General features: G+C 38.7%; 1 protein-coding gene across 4 annotated transcripts in view; it reads left to right on the top strand.

The window, feature by feature from the left end:
* GCLC (glutamate-cysteine ligase catalytic subunit) overlaps positions 1–20,032 on the top strand; it is a 32,820-nt gene extending 12,788 nt beyond the window's left edge. For 2 of the 4 annotated variants that reach the window (XM_054383518.1, XM_054383521.1), the window contains 14 exons: positions 725–907; positions 3,117–3,230; positions 3,985–4,043; positions 4,132–4,268; positions 6,432–6,506; positions 8,803–8,919; positions 9,799–9,937; positions 10,488–10,600; positions 11,271–11,363; positions 12,097–12,201; positions 14,275–14,356; positions 14,453–14,556; positions 14,659–14,779; positions 18,257–19,964. In XM_054383518.1, the coding sequence (XP_054239493.1) occupies positions 725–907; positions 3,117–3,230; positions 3,985–4,043; positions 4,132–4,268; positions 6,432–6,506; positions 8,803–8,919; positions 9,799–9,937; positions 10,488–10,600; positions 11,271–11,363; positions 12,097–12,201; positions 14,275–14,356; positions 14,453–14,556; positions 14,659–14,779; positions 18,257–18,462 (1,648 nt within the window). In that variant the 3' untranslated portion in view covers positions 18,463–19,964. Of the gene's footprint in view, positions 1–724; positions 908–3,116; positions 3,231–3,984; positions 4,044–4,131; positions 4,269–6,431; positions 6,507–8,802; positions 8,920–9,798; positions 9,938–10,487; positions 10,601–11,270; positions 11,364–12,096; positions 12,202–14,274; positions 14,357–14,452; positions 14,557–14,658; positions 14,780–18,256 lie in introns of all 4 variants that reach the window. The other 2 variants (XM_054383519.1, XM_054383520.1) reach the window with 2 other exon arrangements.
* The last annotated feature ends 1,137 nt before the right edge of the window (positions 20,033–21,169 follow it).

Genomic DNA, 21,169 nt, shown 5'->3' with positions numbered 1-21,169 from the left:
ATACCAGAACAGAAGTGCTTTGGCTGAAGAGAACCAAAAGTAGGTCACAGCTTACAGGAAGGTGGAGAAACTCTAGTGTCATGAGGAAAGGCTTTGTGCCCTGGCCTATCCACTTATTCCTAGGTACCTTAACTGTGTCTTGCAATAAGGCTTCTCTGTTGGTCTTTCTCAGTAGTGGGACTAATGAAAGCCTGCCAGGGGGGAATCCTTTGCTTTTAGGCTCAGAACTGCTACTGCCAGAACAGTAAGGAGGATGTGATTGTGCCTCTGGTAGAGTGTGCTCCATAGAGATGGCATGGCTTGAGTAGGGGATGGGAAGCTTACTTTTCAGGGGCAACTAGGTGCACTCAAACTGCATTTGGTTTCTTAATGTAATTGATTTGTGACTTGGTTGTGGAAGTACTTGAATATTCTGATTTTTCTAGTTGTGTTCTGATTTTCTAGCTCCAGTTAAACCTTCAAAGCTTGGGACAGATACTAAGGATGATTACAGTTTGACATAGGCAAATCCAACTTGCTCCAGTGTACAGCAACACCTGCTGCCAAACTGTGACTTAATTTCACTGCCTCCTGGCAGTGAGATACATTGTGTCACTCTACCAAATAATCAAACGTAGGAGTTTTTTTTTTTTTCTTGAAGTTGCATTCACTCCTGAAATTCTTGCAAATGATCCATCTCTCTAAGTTGTACAAGTGTTTCAACAAGGTTGTTCTTATATCATAGCCACCCGACACTCTGGCGACCAGAATATGGAAGCTATATGATTGAAGGGACACCTGGGCAGCCGTATGGGGGAACCATGTCTGAATTCAACACTGTGCAAGACAACATGAGGAAAAGAAGGCAAGAGGCTGCTTCTGTGCTCAAAGAAAATGAGGCTGTTTGCACTGTGACATCATTTCCAAGGTGAGACGACTGCCGAAGTATAACACTTTGGTGTTCTCCCTATATACTTTCTCTCCTTATTGCACATAGGTAAGCTGAGCAAATTATGATTTAGTTTAAGTACGCTGACTTAATGTTCTGGTCATATTTCCTAAAATTTTTATTGCAGTGAGACAAAAAAGCATATTTTGTATTTTTAGGTTCCTTCTAATCTGTGATGATTTTTGTATTAGGAGAGAATATGTCAATATTTGTAACAAAGTATTGTATGTAGAGTAGCTTGCTGTCTTGAACTGAGATGGCCAATCACATATAAAAGGTTTTTCTTTGTCTATTTCATAACCTTTGATCTTTATAAGTAGCAGTTTTATAAAACATGACTAACTTGATCTGGTTTCTAACACTGCTTTTTTCATTAAAGCACATGCAAGCTTATTTTGGTGGCTTGGAGCACAAAGTAGAATAGGAATGTGATTATTCTGGAAAAAATGAAGAGTTAAAACTTCTATAATACTGTACTTACTGAATCTGGAAAGGAGTGCACCTCTCCTGGGTTCTTAAGACCTTTACAAAAAGTAGATATCCTCCATTTTATTATTGTAAAGAGACTCTTGAATAAATTACATTCAAGACGCACTTTGTTATCCAGGAGAAAATTACTTCATGACCTTCCTTTCAAACTTGATTCTAAGTAGGATTTATTAACGTTCATTCTAACATCAAAATGAATGACTATAGTTGTGCTTATTAAAATAGTGAAAAAATTACTCTGCAGTGGGAGAGAAGTAGCTGGCCTTGCTGGATGACTTCTTGTATAGTACAGAATGCAATGGCCCTAAATTCTGAGAGCAAAAACAGTACAAATTGTGACTTAGGCATTTTGGTACCTGAACTTTGCTGCTTTGTGCCACATGAATGCTATCAAGAACACTCTCTTGGTAAAATATGCTTCCTATTTATGGGGGGAGCTATACTAGTTATTTTTTTAAGTACTTAGTTGAAGTTTAATGGTTAATTAGTTCTCAGCATATTTACAGAATTGGTGGGGGTGTTTTTTTATCCTGCAACATTACAAACAGATTATATCATTTAATGAACTTGATATACAAACAGTTTGGACCCAGTCATGCAAGGAATAGAGAGATGAGTTTTTCATCACTTTGTGAATGCAGGTAAATTAAGAGCAATATATCTGGCTTAACTAAAAGCCAGTAAACACTAAAATGTTATTTGTTTAGCACTGATGGATCATCCCAAACATAGGCTGTTTAGTTTCTGATTTACACCTTTTGCTATCTTGCCTTTCAAGTCAAGGTTTAGTGGAGTGATGTTAACATTATTTCTGAGGTTTTGTAGGTTTGGGAATTTTTGCTACATTCTCTCTATAGTAATGTATCATGGAATGTAGATATGTCTGTGCTCAGCTCTCTTTATACATGTGTGTATGATAAAAAAATCTGTGCATCTAAAAAGACAAAAAAAAAAGGTAAAGTTGTTAAAATTGAACGAACCTTAAAAAAATACTGTCTTAGCAACATAAACAATCTTTCTAGAAATGTTTCCAGGTAATTTGAATAGTTTGCTTGTAGTTGTTTCAGCTAACTCTTTTATATACGTTCACATACTAGAGCCTCTCAAGATAACACAGTATTATCCTTTCTGCTGTGTGGCATGGAGAAATTCATTTTCTGCAACTTCTGAAAACCTACTTAGTCTTGTTTCAGATAACTCTTAAACTTGCAATGGAGGTTCAAAAGGGGAGGGTTGTATTTGGATCTATTTGCCCATCTCTTGGGAGCATATTTGAGTAAATTATATCAATCAACATTAATCTGTACCTTCTAGAGAAACTGTTTAAGGCACAGAATGCAACAGTCAATGTCAGGTGCTGACACATTAAAATATAGATGTACTCTGCATAATACTGAATTTTCCTCCTCCAGCCACTGGAAAGTTCTGTGTTTGCTGTCCAATTATAGAACAGCAGCTTTTGAAAAACAGAAGTCTGTTGGTCTGTTTTAATAGCCATGGAAGCCAGTTTTTGGCAAGTGCTGACCATTAAACAGCAACTGTTTTAATATCTCTTTCTCCTACTTCCACATTCAAGTTTTTAAAAAAATCTTTTTGTTCTTTTTTTTTTCTACTGGAATCCTAATCTCCAATCGTCTGACCTTTTTAAAATCACAGCCTTTTTTCACTGCAGCTTGTATCCAATTGTTGTCTTACATAGGTTAGGGTGTCCTGGGTTTACACTGCCAGAGTATAAGCCAACACCTGTAGAAGGAGGAGCTTCAAAATCCCTCTTTTTTCCAGATGAAGCCATCAATAAACATCCTAGATTTAGGTAAGAGTACTTGGTGTGTGAATGAGAGGATGAATATTTTTCTGCACCTAAATATCATAGACATACCTGCAGCTTCTTTGCATTACTGAAATAGATAACTGTGTGGCTAGTTGCTGCATGTATCATGAGGACTTGGGCAGATGTGCTTGCAGTGACATGGATTATCTGTCAAAGTGACAGAGGTGTTAAGTTCAAGTAACTTCGTATAGTAGTTCGCTCCATCACGGGGCAAAAGGTGTTGATTATACTGCTGCAAAATTGTTTCTAGTTTGAAATCCCATGACTAACAACTTCCATCAGAGTTAGTCCAGCTCTTATTCAAGCGTGTCACTGCAGTATCTCAGTGTACTCAGTAACTTGCCCTAGATGCTGTGAAATGGAGCATGGTGTCTAACTATTTCTACAGTCTAAGAGGTGTTTCCTTTGTAAGATGAGACATAGTTTTTAAAATTAATTATTTTTAAGAGTGGCTTTCCATTTGCCTTTATATTGTTCAGGTCATTGGCCTTTAAATTCTACCTATTCTCAGCATAGTACTGTGAAGTTAATCAAAATATGACTGGCTTTACTGAAAAAAAAAAAAAATTCAGTATTGTGACTGTTATAGTCAGTCTTAGACTTGGAAATGTCCTGAAGGAAAATGTGCAAAATAAATAGAGCTGACTTTCTGAAACCCTGAGAATTACTTAAGTTCAAAAACATTTGCATAAAGAGAAGATTTCAAATGTTTCAGTAAACTTTTTGTTTGTTGCAGTACTCTGACCAGAAACATTCGGCACCGAAGAGGAGAGAAAGTTGTGATAAACGTACCAAGTGAGTCGATTCAATTGACTTTTGTTTTTTCAAAATAATTCTTCAATGCAAAGCTCTGGGTTACTGAGTATCTGCATTTTCCACACAGTATTTAAAGACAAGAACACACCATCACCGTTTATCGAAACATTTCCTAATGATGATGGAGAAGCAGCAAAGGCAGCAAAACCAGACTATATATACATGGATGCTATGGGTTTTGGAATGGGAAACTGTTGTCTTCAGGTAAAATGCATCTGTTTTCAAGATGTTATAAATGTTGTGTTCCCTGAATGCTTCCCTTTTTAAAGTTTGCCTTGTCTAATTTCTCTAGCTTAATTCAACTGGTGTCTTTTTAATGGCAACAGGGGGAATGAGACAATCTTACACCTAGTTTTTAAATCCAGATTTGCTTGCTCATGTTATGTTTATTTTCTGCTAATATTAAAATGCAATTGGATGCCTTGCTGAAAGGGATTCTTAAACTGGTCAAGCCCCATTTGATCAAGCACCTACTCCTAGAAACACAGCACTTTTTGAGGTGTGAAGTATCATCTTCTGCTGTAGTTGTCTTTCAGGCATGACTCAAGGATACTGTGTGAATGAAAACGTAGCTCTCTTGTAAGACTGTGTAGTGCTTTCTGGTTATTCATTTTGTGTTTTGTTTGGTTTTTTTTTTTTTTTTGTTTACCTTGTTCCCCACTCCTGGAACAGCAAAAGCAGGGAGTGACAGGAACCCACTGGAATATCTTTAAAAATAAGTAGCTTTCTTCTGCATAATTTTATTTTATTTACAAACAGCATGAACTCCTCTATAAAATTTTTCATTCCTAAACATTATCAGCTATCTGCTAAGAAGTCTTCTTACTACTTGTACCATGACCCTATAAAGTCCATGTGGGTAGCTGTCTTGTTACTGCATGCTGAGAGACATTCTTGGTTCTCTTTTCTCCCATTACCAGAAGCCTACTTTTTGTTCTCAGTCATTTGCCTGAATTACTGCTAACTTACAGTATCCTCCATTGAAATCCAGTATCTTGGGAGTGCTTTGATCCTTCCAATATCTGTTTGTTCTAGATGTTTCTTCATTATAGTGACCTGCTGCTAAGGACTGAGGCCTTGGGCAGTAGTGATGTATTTGACTGTCAATAAAATCTGTTCATTGCCACTGCTGTCTGGGAAGATGAGCTAGGAAGAGGCTGTTGTTAAGTCTCTAGGGGATTAAAAGAAATTCTCCAAGCTGCTGTTGTTCCACAGCAGTCCCTTTGAGACTGAGAAACTACAAAAGCTGAATAAATAAATTCTTGACAGCAGCTAAGTATGATTGTTTGGTTGGGTGGTGTTTGTTGGTTTTTTTTTTTTTTTTTCTGATGGCCACTTGAAGGATATACACAGAAAAAAGACTTGATTGCACACACTTTTTCTTGGGATGTATCCATGACTGTTGGCTGCAGATTTAAGAAGATAAAAGAAACACAAATCCCCTATTTCTCCCACCATTCTTCTCACACACCCTTAATGAAAAAATCCACTGCTGAGCCCAGAGCCTACTAGTGAATTCAGGAAGGTTTGGGGTTTTGTGGATTTTTAGTGTTTGGAGATTTTTTTTTTTTTTTTTTTTTTTAGTTAGATAATTTTGTCAAGGATTGCTTGGTGTTGGATTTGGCTTCAGTAGCAGCCTGAGAAAAACCTGCATGTTTTGTGGGACTCTGCAGTTGTAACTTGTGGAGGAGGAAAATCTGTATTCAGATGGCATTCTTCAGGACAGCAGGCAGCAATGCTGATTTAGAGCTTGAAGCCTGGTATGCAGTGGTACACTCCCGTTTAAGCTGTCCTCTGATCTATTAATAGGTAAACTGAAAAGAAGGAGAGAGTTAAAAGTCACAGTAGACTCATATTTATTTCTCACAGTTTTGCAGGATCAAACAAAGGTATCTTGAAACGTTCTTTCAACCAGGATTAGCTGTCACATAAAACAAATGTTACATCTACAGTAGTTTCTGACTGTTGTTCTAATTAAATAGGTTCCTGGCTTATTTCCTGAAGGTGCATTACTGACCCATGCGTATTGATGTTAACTCAGTTTTCTTTGGTTCTGGCAAGTGTTTGCATATTTTGCCTCAAGTGTTGTATTCTTAAATCTTTCAGTGAACGTTGAAATTGTGAAAAGAAGCTTGTGATATAAACACTGCTGATAGATGGGGCAAAAGTTTGTTCAAGAACTGGGTGGGAGGTGAACCCACATAAAAACCTCACCCAAAACCAAATGAGAAGAAAAAAAGCCCACCAAAAACAGCCTTAAAATTCTTGGTAGTTAAGTTGTTTTATTATATGATGGATTTTAAATCTAGGAAGGCTGTGCCTGCTCTATGATTATAGAAATTATGATGGCAATTGTACTTCTTCCAGGTAACATTCCAGGCTTGCAGCATTTCTGAAGCAAGGTATCTTTATGATCAGCTGGCCACAATCTGTCCCATCGTGGTAAGTAAGGGACGTCTATCACATCAGCTCTTCATTGTCCATAAGCTACTATAAGTTGAAAAAAAATTAAATCTAAACTGAAAAAAAAAAAAACACTTGAGCACTACTCACAGTTTTGGTTCTCTGGTGGAAGCAGGGAGACTTACTTAATGTTCAAATGACCATAGCACTGGTGTGTTTCTTCTCCTCTGTTGTCCTTCCAACATGCACAAGACTCTTGTTGAATAGTTCTAGAAATACACTTGGGGCAGTTTATCACAAAACCAAGGCAAACTCACTCCTTGAAACAATTTTAAAGTTTTTGACTCTGGTGTTATGGAGAATTTCAGCTTAAGTTATTTAAATCTGTCTCTTTTGTAAGCTTGTGGTTGTAAACAAGTGTTTATAACAGGTGCTACAAAAATGAAGTATTGGTCCGGTCTAGGTGATGAGCAGATCCTGCTCTGAGTTGAGGTATGTTCCACCTGTGTTGCCAAAGTGTTTAGCCAAACAAAAATAAACAAAACTATTGTCAGGAGTGGAGGGTTGGGTTAGAGATCAGTTAAATATACTGGATATCCAAAAGTCTGTGGGTCCTGATGGGTTGCACCAGCAAGTGCAGGGGGAGCTACCAGAAGTCATTGTTGGGCTGCTCTCCATCACCTTGGAAAGGTCCTGCAGAACAGGCAAGGTGCCTAAAGACTGGAGGAAAGCCAATGTCACTTCAGCCTTCATAAAAGGGCAAGAAGGAAACTACAGGCCAGTCAGCCTCACTTCCATCCCATGGGCTTCATCTCAAAGCATGTGGAAGAAACAGAGGTTGTCAGAAGTAGCCAACATGGATTCACCAAGGGGAAGTCCAGTCTGAATAATCTGACAGCCATCTACAAGGGCATGACTGGGTGGATAGATGAGGCAAGGACAGTGGACATGGGCTACCTTGACTTCAGCAAGGCTTTTGACACCATCTCCCACAGCATCCTCATAGGCAAACCTAGGAAGTGTGTGTTAGATGAAAGGATAGCATGTTGAATTGAAAACTGTCTGAAATGGTAAGAGTTCAGAGGGTTGTGGTCAGTGGCACAGACTCTAGTTGCAAGTCCACAAGAAGTGATGTTCCCCAGGTGGACTGGGTCCAGTCCTGGTCAGTATATTCATCAATGACCAGGATGGAAGGGATGAGTGTGTAACCTCAGCAAGTTTGCTGATGATACAAAACTTGGAGGGGTGGCTGACACACCAGAAAGCTGTGCTGCCATCCAGCATGACCTGGACGAGCTGGAGGGTTGAGTAGAGAGTAACCTTATGAAATTCTACAAGGGCAAATATGGGCTACTGCACCTAGATAGGAATAACCCCAGGTATCAGTACAGGTTAGGGGCTGACCTGCTGGAAAACGGCTTTGTGGAAAATAGCCTGGGAGTTTGGTGGACCACAGGATAACCATGAGCCAGCAGTGTGCCCTTGTGTCATCCTGAGGCGCATCAAGAAGAGTGCGGCAAGCAGGCTGAGGGAGGTTCTGCCCCTCTACTCTGCCCTGGTGAGGCCTCAGTTCAAAAAAGACAGGGAACTGCTTGAGAGAGTACTACAAAGGGCTACAAAGATGATGAGGGGAATAGAACATCTCATGAAGAAAGACTGTGAGGGACTTGGGGCTTTTTATCCTACAGAAGAGAAGACTGAGGGATTGATGCTAATAAATACTTAGAGTCAAGGGTGGGTATCAGGAGGATAGGGCCAGTCTTTTTTCAGTAGTGCCCAGTGACAGGACAAGAGATAACAAGCTCAAACTTGAACATAGGATGTTCCATCTACATATGAGGGGGAACTTCTTTACTTTGTGAGTGGTGGAGCACTGAAACAAGCTGCCCAGATAGGTGGAGCCTCAATCTCTGGAGTAATTCAAAACTTGCCTTGACACAGTTCTGTGCAGTCTGCTCTAGGGGAACCTGCTCCGGCAGTAGGGTTGGACTAGATGATCTCTAGAGGTCCTTTCCAACCCCCATCATTCTGTGATTCTATGAACATTTGGAATTGTATTTTGCCACAATTTGTGTTCCTTAAATGCTGATTTGTAGAGATAATAAATGTGGAAAGAGTCAGCTGCCATTTCAGTAGAACTAACCCTTCATCTAGGCGTTTTCTGGAGATAGTAATTGAGAAATTTTGTGGTTGGGTGGGCTTCAGCTGTATGGCAAAATGAAGTATCTACTTTGGTTACTTCTAGACCAGCAAGTTTCCTTTTCCAGTGGGGTTGCATTTTGCCTTTGATTCATTAGCTTGTCCTTTCTTTTCATATTGGGCTGTTTCATTTTAGATGGCGTTGAGTGCTGCATCTCCGTTCTACAGAGGCTACGTGTCTGATATTGACTGTCGCTGGGGAGTAATCTCCGCTTCTGTAGATGATCGAACACGAGAGGAGAGAGGGCTAGAGGTAAGTAATGTTAGGTGTTAGTTCTCTGAGTTCTTTCAAGCAAAAGTTAAATCTCCTTTAGCATCAGATTCTGCTTATGCTCATCAGAATCCCTAAAAAAGGAATATGGCAGTCTTTGTGTTAAATGTAAGGGAGATGGAGTAAACATTTGCTTTAGTTATGTACTTTGCATTATCAGAAATATATGTTTAGTTAGGCATGGAATCCCATTAGAGCTCTACTCACTTCTCCATAGCTTGCTGGAAAGGTCCCCTGCTATGCTGAAACTTCCAGTCAGTGCTTGAGCCCAAAAGCAAAGAGCGTTTAGAATTAAATAGCAGGCACTGTTGAGTAATCCAGTAGTATAAACTAGACCTATGTGAAAAGAGCCACTTCTCAGAACCTGAACTTAAGGATTTTCTCTAAGCAAGAATTGCCATTCAAGGTGCTTCCAAAATTACAGAGAAGAGAAAAAATTAAACTACCTGAATTTTTTTTTTTTTTAAACTACCAATTTTAAGAGCATTTCTGACAATGTTTCCATAGTGAAACTATTGGTATGTGTTGTGATAGGTAGAATAATGCTTCCGGGTACTTGGAGTAATAGTATATTACATCAGGATAATACATCCACTTCTGGAGAGTTGTAGTCAATGTGATGGCTTTTTTTTTTTGCTTTTTTTTTTTTTTGCTCAGATACATACATCTACTAACAAAATAGTTATAGTTCCTGGATCACTTTTTATTAAACCTATTTAAAACTCATGCTTTAAATCATTATAATTGAGGCTGTAGGGTTTTTAAACAGGATAATAATTCTCACATAAGTGTCATTAGTGAGCAAAACTTAGGTAACGTTGTTAACAAGCTGTTAAATTATTGTATTCTTAAATTATATAGCCACTGAAGAACAACCATTATAGAATCAGTAAATCCAGATATGATTCCATAGACAGTTATCTATCTGAATGTGGTGAGAAATACAATGACATTGATTTGACAATAGACAAAGATATCTACGAGCACCTGATAAAGGAAGGTAAGTGTTTGCTTCATTATGAGCAGGTTAAGAACTATGCTTGCAGTGTGTGGGGATATTTTACCCTTTCTGTTCTTGTTTGTTTCAATCATTGTGCATCCCTCAGTGACAGCTACTCAGGAAGTAACTTCATAGTGTGGTTTTGAGTTGTATTGGAGTTTTGTTGTGTTGTTTTTTTTTTTTTTTAAGTATTCATTTGTAACAGAAACTGACCCTAACTCCATCTTGAGAAGCTCAGTGATTGACGCATTAATGTTTTATCTTTGTGGAGAGAGCGCTGCTTTAGGAAAGATGGCACAGAGGGGCATCAGAAAACAGGAAGAATGGCAGCCACACCAGTATTCAGCTGCCATTTCCAAAAAACTTGTTCTTTTTTCTTTTTTTTCTCCTCTTTAATGATTTGCTTCCTTCCTGAAGTCATTGTTTAAACTTGAACAGGATGTGGTGGGTTGAGGTAGCATTGCAGAGTTGGATATTTTCAGTTTTGTAAAACAAATTATGTATTAGAGCCCGCTTTGCTATGTGAATTGTTTGAATTTTCATTTTGTAGGTATTGACCACCTTTTGGCACAGCATATTGCACACTTGTTCATTCGAGACCCATTGACTTTGTTTGAGGAGAAAATACATCTAGATGATGCAAACGAATCCGACCATTTTGAGGTGGTGTCTGATTTGAAGAAATATAATAAATACATGCATAAAATTACTTTATAGTACTGATTAATTGAAGAATGGTATATTATCTAAGATTTTTTTTTCCCTGGCTTTTTCGCTTGAACCTAGTTCTTTAGCATATGACTTTGCAGTCATAAATACATTTATTACTTTGTTTTATCATTTATTTAGGAAAAAGTGGTGGCTTCTGCTTTAAGCTCAATAAAGTATATCCATAGCAACAGTCTGAGGTCTTCATAAGTGTTATGGAAATATTTTTATGGCTTCCTACAAACAGTTTTGCTTGACACTTACATGTAAATGTATCTGTTACACAGCTTTAGAAATAATCACTGTATTAATGGTAATATCAGATATTTTTAGTTTGGGATGCATCAGCCCCTCATAAAAAGTCAGCTGAATCTCAGGCCTTTAGTATCTTACACATAATCATCAAACAAAATAACATAAGAGAGCGTAACTTATTTGCTCCAGATGAGTAGTTACACTTCATGTTTTATGACGTCATGTCATGCCACATAGTTTGTAAGCACTTTTATAACTTGAGCTCTTCAGGGAAAATATTAAGACTCTAGTTATCTACTTACTTTTCTTTGATTATATTACAAAATGATGCATATCTGGATTGTAACAGATTATTTCCTATGCTTTGCAGAATATTCAGTCTACAAACTGGCAAACAATGAGGTTTAAGCCACCTCCTCCAAATTCGGATATTGGATGGAGAGTGGAATTCAGACCTATGGAGGTAAGGAAGGTGCCAGTATGCACAAAAGCACATTTAAGTGGAAAAGTACCAGGCGTTCTGCCATCCAGTATCAGACTCTTATTACTTATGCTGTGTTTTCTCCCATCTGAATTGCTAGATGCAAGTGAAGTGGACAGCAGTGTTTAATCAGACATGAACTGTGGGAATGTAACTGACAGGAGAATCCACTGCAGCATAGCAAAGCATGCTAATGGGTTTGGAGTGATGGGGAAAGGAATTAGGCTTGTAATAAAACAACAGTAAACAAAGCCCCACTTAGTTTCTAGGAACTGTATTTATCCAGTACTTTTCCTGGTACTGAACAATTCCACTGTCATTGTTGTGATTTTCACAGGTACTTTTATACCTGTCTATTTCTGAGCTCTCTGAATTCAATCCCTTTTAAAGTGGAAGCATAAAAGCTGTTATACACTTGTAATTACACAGAAAACCTGGAGGTGCAGTTTGTTAGGTAGCCTTCTGAAACACCAGTGTGTTTTGGCATGGGATTCAAAAGTTGAATTGGTTTAAGGGTGTGTATGCTTTGTGCCTTTGAAGTCACCCCTGATGACTCTAGCCCTCGTGCATCACCATCTCTGTTAGCAGAGTATGTGTGAATGCAAGTACCAACATGAACATTCATGTCAAACATTCAAACGCCACTGGATGTTTATATACTTCCATGAGTGTGTTCCCACTAAAGTAATTTCATCTCTTATCCTTTCATGTCTAGGTCCAGTTAACAGACTTTGAAAACTCTGCATATGTTGTGTTTGTGGTATTACTAACCAGAGTGATTCTGTCATATAAACTGGATTTTCTCATTCCTTTGTCCAAGGTAGGTGTGAAAGATCAGGTCTGTTGGAACTAAATGCAGCATGCTTGCATCAAGTCTGGTATTTATCCTCTGCAAGTTAGGAACTAATATTTGTGCATTTAAAGAACAGTTATTTTTAACTTTCAGTCTTTTTTGTGTGTTTGTGCACCAGTACTTGGAATTAGTTTCAACTCTACAGTATTAAACAAATATGTTACTGCTGTCTCATAGAATTTAAGCTTATAGACAAATACTGTGGGAATTTCTGCGGTGCCTAACAGTGTCTGACTACTCCAGAAATGTTGAGACTGTTTTGAGATTGGGAAAGGGCAGCCTTCCACCATTCTGTATATGGAGAAAATAACCAGTGGAAGTTAAAATAAAAACTTTAGATATTTATTTTAACTTAGCTGTTGCCTATGTCTCCTGTTTTATTCTGTTTGGTTTGTATCTGATGGAGAGGGAAGGGAGGAGTTCAGCATGCTTTTTAGCCTTACAGCCTGTTTGAGTGATAACAAACACTGCTGATTCTGGTCACAACTGTGACTTGTTTACACAGCCATGCAAAATAGCTTTTCCTTAATCTTGTCCTCACAGTTGTGGAACTGTTTTGATTGAAACTGTCCTTGCACATCTTTCTTGGGTTCAAGTGTCTCAGAAAATGCCTTTTTAAATGGATAGTCCTGCAAAGTTCCAGGTAACTTTGAAAAAGGTCTTGAAGTGCGGAAGGCTTTTGGCAGACTGTGTACTAGAAAATGCTGCCAGTGCTCGCTATCACATGGCAGTATTATCCTGTGGCTTTTCTTAGTGTTTTGAATTAAAATGGAGGAAAACACTGAAGCTGTAAATTAACTGTAATCATACCATACACTTTTTTATGATTTCTGAAAGGATAAATTCTCTTTCTCATGACAGGGAGTTCAAGCTTCATAAAATAATGCAGCAATTTAGCACTTAGTGTATAATTACATGGTTATTTTGGATGTATGAAAAGCATAAAATTTTTAGCTAATGAATACTACTTAAAACCAAAAAAGAGATCAGGTGCTTAAAGAGTTGGGGGACTTAGGAGGGAGTGTAATATTGCATGAGCTTGCCAAGCAGTTTGGCAGGTAATGCACCAGAGAATTGCACAACCATTGGTAAGCCTGCCTCTTTCAAGTAAAATAATAGGGGTTTATGGGGCTAATCTCACACTAATCTTTGCTGTCGCATTGAGTGTGGCTGTACTCCCATCAGCTAGGACTGGAGTTCTTTCAAACATTCAAAACAGCCTGTTGTGTAAATAGGTTTCATAATATAGAAAGTATGAAAACAGAGTTTTGAAAGCAGCTTTAAAAGGTAAGAAGTGAAGTTTTCTGCATTGCCCTTATTTAAAAGTTGCACAAAGAATTCAGCAAATCATACCCCTTCTTCTGAAGACAATACAGTAAAGCTAATGTCTAAAGGCTGTGTGATGTGAACTCTCTGAGAATATACGGATGAAAGAGCTTGGGACAAAATCTTCTGGAGAGAGAGAAAACAGAGCAATGCTTATATAAGTCATCTGCAGAGTATATGAGCAGTGCTTTGTAGTGTGTAGGCTTTTTGAGGAGGCTGTAATTGAGAACTTACTAGCAGTCTGAGTTTATCCAACAGATATTTGGGTATGGAATAGACAGGATTCCCATTAAAAGTTACTGGAATTCTGCTTCTGAAAGTTTCATACAGTGGTAACTTTTCTAAAGGCTTCAATGAGTTTGTTAATAAAAGCAGCAAACTATAGCTAGGGAAATGGCAATATTTATCTTCTGTACTCGTTGAAATTGTATCTGAATAAGCAAAGAAGTCTGCCATATGGGATGAACCTGTTAGTCACAGCTGTTTCCATCCAAACTTAAAAGATTAACGTAGCCTCTTCTCACGCAATACCATTACCTCTTCACTTGGAGACCTACTTTCGCAGACTGTCATCTCTTTGTGGTTTTGCCTGGGACTCCTGAAGAATGACATAATACTAGCGGATATCTCAATTAATGAGACCAAAATGTGAAGATATGAGAGAATCTTAATTTTCTTAAATTTCACAAATCTCTGAAATACTTCTCTTTCTAGGTGGATGAAAACATGAAGGTGGCCCAGAAAAGAGATGCTGTCCGACAGGGAATGTTTTACTTCAGAAAAGATATTTGTAAAGGTATCAAAACAAGCAACCTGATTAACACTGTTGTGGATGCTTAGTGTGTCTCTTGCCTTCTAACTATTTCTTCCTTTCCATTTATCACCTTTGAAGGTGGAAATGCTGTTGTGGATGGATGTGGCGCTGCACAGAATGGTACAGGCACTGACATGGAGGAATACACCTTAATGAGCATTGATACAATTATCAATGGGAAGGTGATAGCCTCTTCAACATGAAATGCATAACTTTCCCCTCCATTCCACCCTCGCAGAAACCAGATCAGGCATGTTTTATGCTGATTCTGTTCTCTTATACAGGAAGGAGTCTTTCCTGGTTTGATCCCAATTTTGAATTCCTATCTTGAAAACATGGAAGTGGATGTGGACACAAGGTGCACCATCCTAAACTACCTGAAGCTAATAAAAAAGAGAGCATCTGGTATGTTTGACACTCCTGACATTGATTTTCCTGGCAATTTTGTACTTAGTAATAGGGCTATTCTCTTGTTTTCAGTTGGCTAAAACTGGTTAAGTGTTGAATCATAGAAGCAAAGGGCTACAGTATGTGTTCTCTGGCTTAAATCTGGTTCTGTCTAAATCTAATTATAAATGTTTCATGATCCATTTTAGAAACTAAATTACAAATCATTGATACAGTTACACTAACTTCTAAGCTCTAACTGTATCTCAATTCAGCATCACTTAGTGCTCCATTTGCTAGTGTTTTGCCCATGTGTAGTAGTTTGCACATATATCACATATACTAATCCCTTTGCCTGTCACTTGAGTGTTGTGAGATTATGTGAGGCAGGGTCTGATAGCCTTGTGTTGTTTGTTTGATTCCAAAGCATTCCTAAGTCTAAAGTCTGGTATGCTAGAGCATGGGACCTAGTATTTAGCCCATCTGTAAGGAGCAAAACTACTTCAAAGGAGGATAAACCAGGTGTTTTCCCTGCCTTCCCCATGGTACAGTGTTTTTGGAGAAAGGTGGTGCAACTGTGCTTCTTTAAATGCAGCAGTATAGCAACTAAAAGATGGGGGCTAAACTTGAATTCAGAACTGAGCATGTAGCACAGTCTGAAGCAGCTTTATACCATGTATGCCTGCCCTACTGTAAATTTAGCTAGACAGTTAATTCTAATCTCAAACCATCTTTTTTTTTTCTTCCGCTTTCCCAATTTTAAAGTGAACTCTTGCATTCCTTTTTAATTCTTGAAAATGGCTGTAGAATCTTCTAGGTAAAGACATTTTTAAAGCTGAAGCAAAAATCAGGTCTTTCACCTAGTAATTCAGTACTTTAGCAGTAATGGGTAACAAGTTTTGATTGAACACAGCTTTCACTGTAAACCTTCTTTCCCAAGGCTGGTTGTTAGTAGGAGGCTTCTATCTGTGAGAAAACATAGACAGGGCTTTGGTGCTTGACTTAATTGAGGGAGAGAAGAGAAACTGGCAGGAAGAAAATTTCTGAGGCATATCAGCACTCAAAATTGCAATGCTTTCAAAATATTCTATTGTTATCAGGAGGGGAAAAGGAAGGAAAAAGAATTACACATGCACAAAAAACGCCCTGATGAAAAAAATCAAGGAGTGTGTAAGTCTTATGGAGGCTTTTTTTGCAAGAGCAAATGATCTAGGGTCAACCCACTGTGGCAGGTGTTCACTTTCCAAAGAACAACTTTGCTTCCTGGTGTGGAGTTGCAGGCATTGCATTAGTTGGCTTATGTATTTACACAGACTTGAAAGGTGTGAGAGTGAGGTAGATAATCTGAGGTTTATATCGTAGATCTGATGAAATAATTTTTAAATAATGTTTCTTAAGACCAGAATTCACAATATTATTGAGCCATGATGTTTCTCAGTTGTGAGCTTTGGATTATTGCAATTTTCTCAATCTCAGATGTTCCTGAACTGTAGCCTGTTTTGCTCACAAGAGTGACCATTTTTCGGATTTCTCAAATGGTGAACACAGCACTCATGAGAGTTAACCACTAGCACCTTAGCTGCTGTGGCTTTAGCTTTGCCCTTGCATAGTTCATCTGTGCTTGAGTCGCATCTTCTCTTGCAGCACATCTAGATGTGACCCTCCTGGTCTCCATCTAGCTGGCATGTGACTTCACCGCTCAGTAAGGCTACAGATTTGCCAGACAGGCAGAAGCTGCTGACCACTGCCAAATATTAATGAAAGCAGTATTAAGACAGCAGCATCAAGTTATCCTTGTCCTGGCATGCATTTCTGGTTCCTGGCTGTCTGCAGTGTAGGCACTTTCTCAGCCAAAAGTGGTGCAGTAACCATGGTACTTGATGACCATTCACAAACATGATTTCCATGATCATTGCCTTACCCTTCATGAAGCAGTTCCACAGATTTTTCCCCACGAAGTTATACAATAAGAAATGCCACAGTTTTATTCTGTGCTCTTAGAAAAACATAATTCCTGTAGTTACTTATTTCATGATATGCCTTCTAGTTCCTGCACTGTAGGACAGGGCTTCTCTGCTCCTCATCAATGAATGATGCATTATTTTGCAAACTTCTTAAGTATATTGTTGTTTCCAAACCTGTGATTCCCTTTGTCTTGCCCCTCCTCACACCTTTTGTCAGTCTGTGGTTCCTTTTCCCGATGCGTTCTTCCAGAGACCCATGCAGTGTGGCATTGACAGTGAAGGTGCTGCAGGCTGACACTGGTACAAAGGACGGGGAGTGACTAGGCTGCCTGACCACTAGGTGTCTGTGATGCTGTGAGCTGGGTTGTTTTGCAGTGTCCTGACAACCTGCAGCAGCTTTTAATCAAAAAATGTCTCTCTTTATGCCCTGCTCATCTCTTGGCCCAGCTGATATTATTGCAGGCTCCCTGCTTCTCATTGATTTGAGAAAGTTTGTGAGTTTTTTAGTGCCCTCAACAAATAATGCTACTTGGGTGGGGATTTTTCTGCCCTCTTCTTAAATAGAAGGATAAACTCTGGCCTCATGTCTTTAAAACGTGACTTGGGGTTTTAGATGGACATAATAATAACCTTTTTTTATTGTGATTTTTTTAATATTTTCCTGTACTTTCACAGTTTTTCTAATTTATGTTCACGTATGTCTGTTCAAAACCACTGACAGGCTAGCTTTATAAATAGTCTTGAATGCTTTTTACTCTTTATCTGTGTGTTCCTCCTTGCTTTCCCTAACTTGATTCTTCTTTCTTTTTAAAATATTATTAAACCAAAGGTTTCAGTAGTCAACAGTCTTTGTTTCCTTACAAGGAAGCTGGAGTTGCACTAGTACAGAAAGTTTCTTGGCTCTGAGCATCCTATCAACTCATGCTGGTCAAGGTTTACTTGAATATGCTGCATTCAGAAACAAGATTCGGTAGCCTAAATGCTGGTGTCATTTGACCCTTTATAGAAGTGTCAGGGATCCTTAGGCACCTGCTGACTGCCCCATGGTCAGCTTTGGCCTGCACAGTGAAGTGGAGGCAGCATGTACAAGTCAGGAACTGGCTATTTTTTGTTAGGGGAAGTCAAGCTAGACAGAGCAAAGCTAGCACTTGAGTTGGATACAAAAGTATTTTTATATACATAGTTGTTGTAGAGGTGTATTGGTTGATCTCAGCCAGATTCTGTTAAATAGCATGTTGAGGACCTTTGTTAGTAACATCTGTTCCAGTAGCTGCTTCTGTCTCCACTATCACATGACAACACCTGGAAGTTTGAAGGTCATGCCAGACAAGTGGATTTTAGACTCAGTGATACGTCAGCCTACTTAGCCTGCAGTTCAGCCATACTTAATGAAAAACCCCAACACATAGGAATGTGTTTCTCATGAAAGCATGGACTGTTCATTATTTGTTGGATAATGCAAAGAACTTTAAGTGTCGTACTGCTGAATTTGATGTATAATTGTGACCTTTGACTTTCCTCTTGCCCACAGGAGAACTAATGACAGTGGCTCGCTGGATGAGGGAATTTATTGCACAGCATCCAGACTACAAGCAAGATAGTGTGATCACTGATGAGATGAATTACAGCCTCATTTGGAAGTGCAACCAAATTGCACAAGGCCATGCAGAGTGCCCTGAACTATTGGGGGTAGGATTTAATAAGAAACAAAGTGGAAATAAAACTGGCTCTTTGTAATCAATGAATGTTTCTTAAATAATAGAACATGTAAGCCTTTTAGTGAAACACTAGCAAAGATACTGTGAATCTGGTACAGTTTCATGGTGTGAAGACCAAAACAGGGATACTGCACTAAAAAGTGGGCCAATCTGCCTAAATACTCATTTAAGGCATCGTAAAATGGGAATATTCTTATTGTCAAGGTTTATACAATGTATATGTAAATAGTAAAATATTTTTATGATTAACATCAATGTATTTTAATAACATTGTATCTAAAGTTATTGTGAATTAGCTTGTAACTTTTTTATGCTTATTCTAGAAAGAAAAAAATGAACAGCCTTGTAAATTTAATGGTACTTGTACATTATATGCATTCCAGTTACTGAATGTTTACTCTAATTTTTTAACCTGGAATGTGCTAAGTAATCTACCTTATTGTGTAAGAAAAAACAAAACAAACCACAAACAAAAAAACAGCAAGTCTGCTGGGTGTACCTGAATCACAGATAATTTTTCTTTCCCTTTGGGTTTTGAAAGTATATAAGAACAGACAAATGCACGTGCATCTTACTTGTTAATCTTTATAGCAGTTTCTCAGTTGCCAGAAGACCTGCATCCATCCGCTTGGAGGAGCAGGTCTGTCCTATTCAGATAACCTGCCTGTCTCCTGGTAACTGTACCTAGGAAAGGTCTGCCATATTCATATGTAAGCTGCATTTCCTGGAAAAAAAATTACTAAGATGCATCTTCTCTTAGATACATCATTACTTTTTCCCCTCTGAAGTAAATTTTGTATGCTGTCATAGTTCAGAAATTTGTCAAATGATTTAACAAAAAAGCAGTAATGAGGAAGAGGTGAAAAGAGGAGGAAATGAGACCTAAACATAAAGCTCTCTTTACAAAGGAACCAGAGAGAGCTGATCTGGACTGCAGCATTCCTTAACCACTGTTTCTTCTATGTTGCTGCTGTTCCCAGTCAACGACTGCAGAACAAAACCTATTGATTCTTCCTATAGGTTAAGTTCCTCATTTGTCATTCATTATTATAAGTATTTTTGTCCGCATGTTTATTTCCTATAAGGTACTTTTATATAGATAGCTGAGGTACCTACAGATGTAGGTATGGACAACTTACCCCCTTCTAGCAAACAGCTACAAAGAAATTGTGGGATGCACTAATCCTTCAGATTGGGAACCAGTGCTGGGAGTGACTGTAAAGTATTTAAAATTTAGCCATTGCAACTGTAAATAAAGCAAACTTAAGGGGCCTTTTTGATTTAGCTTCTTAACTGATTTCTAGAAGTGAGGTGTGTTATGGGTAGATAATGTAAAGCTCAATGGAAGTATATATAAATACCTGAGGTGTAATGATTTTTTTAAAAAAAAAAAAAAAAAGAACTAATGGAGAAACTGCAATGAAGAGGTGCACTAAGAAGTGTTTATGTACTGACATTAGACTTTGTTCTGTGTTCACAGGTGTGCTTTAGAGAATAAAAAGAATGCTTTTTTTCTGCGGTGGTGAATTTGTTTTAATCAAGATGTAGGCATATGCTAATCTAGTTTCTGTAATAAGGAAATAAAAATAAAATTTGCAGTATGTGTTGGTCACTTGCATGACTTCAACCCACATTTTCAGATTCAAACTAAGGAAGAGCTGTATACCTTGCAAGTACAGCTCATCTTACCTACACTCACTTTGCTAAAAGCCAGAATGCTTTCCTCCATTCTGCATGTTTTCTCTTTTAAACTGACATTAAATCACTCTTCTGGAGTAGTAGAAAGGTACTATCCTCTGTGCCTAATGCTGTGGCTAGAAGTTTCCCTCCTGGTTCCAGAAAGGACAGAGAAGATCAAATCCAAAGCTGCTGTTTGTTTGAGGTGTCTGTGGTTGCAGTATCTAAGCAGCTTCCATTCCCCAGATGAAGAGTTAAGGTATGTGCTCCAGCCTGTTCCTGATGATGTCACATAGTGAAGGCTGTCATAGAGGGCAAACAGGAGCTGCCGCCAGCAAGAGAAAGCTTTGCCACTAGTTTTGAATATACCTTAGTGGTGGCTGTGTGGTACTTGCACCTACTCTGAGGTGAGCTCTGTGCATTCCATCTCAGGGAAGAGGATTCACTCTGTGATGGAGAAGTAAATGCAAGTTTCTACACCTTGCTTAGCTGTAGGTCTGAGGTATGCTCTCCTCCCACAGCTTTGCCTGTTGCTCAAACTAAAAAGTCAGCTGCAGTGCAGCTAATGGTGCTACCCAGGCAGGAGTGTCCTCTGGGTGAGCTTATTCTCAGACAGAAGCAGACCTGGTTTCTGGCAGGATTTTGATAAAGTTGACAGACATGGTATTTATTCTGATGTATTGGTCACCTATAATGGAAATTATTTCCTGGAAATGTCCCTGATTTATTTTATTTACACTCTCCAAGATCAGCTAGGGGTGTGCAGAGGCTATAAAGTGGGTAGCCCTAAAGGTGAACCTTCCAGAGCTGCAGGCACTAGTGCTGAGCCATGCTTGACTTCTAGGTGTTTCTGGGTCCTCCTCACTGATATGCCACTGTCCTGAAGAGAAAAGAACATGGTCTTGACTAGCACCATGGTTTGCTGGAGCTTGCCAAGCAGGTTACAAACATTGGCAGCAGCAAAGTGGCTGAGGAGACTTCCTGCTGTTTGCCTGCTTGCCCTGACATCCTCACTGCAAGGGCCTAGAGATGGGAGGAAGAGCATCCTA

The sequence above is a fragment of the Indicator indicator genome, chromosome 9 (genome assembly GCF_027791375.1).
Source record: "Indicator indicator isolate 239-I01 chromosome 9, UM_Iind_1.1, whole genome shotgun sequence".
NCBI lineage: Eukaryota > Metazoa > Chordata > Aves > Piciformes > Indicatoridae > Indicator > Indicator indicator.
The sequence above is the reverse complement of the archived record's forward strand: the minus strand, read 5'-3'. Positions and strand labels throughout refer to the sequence as shown.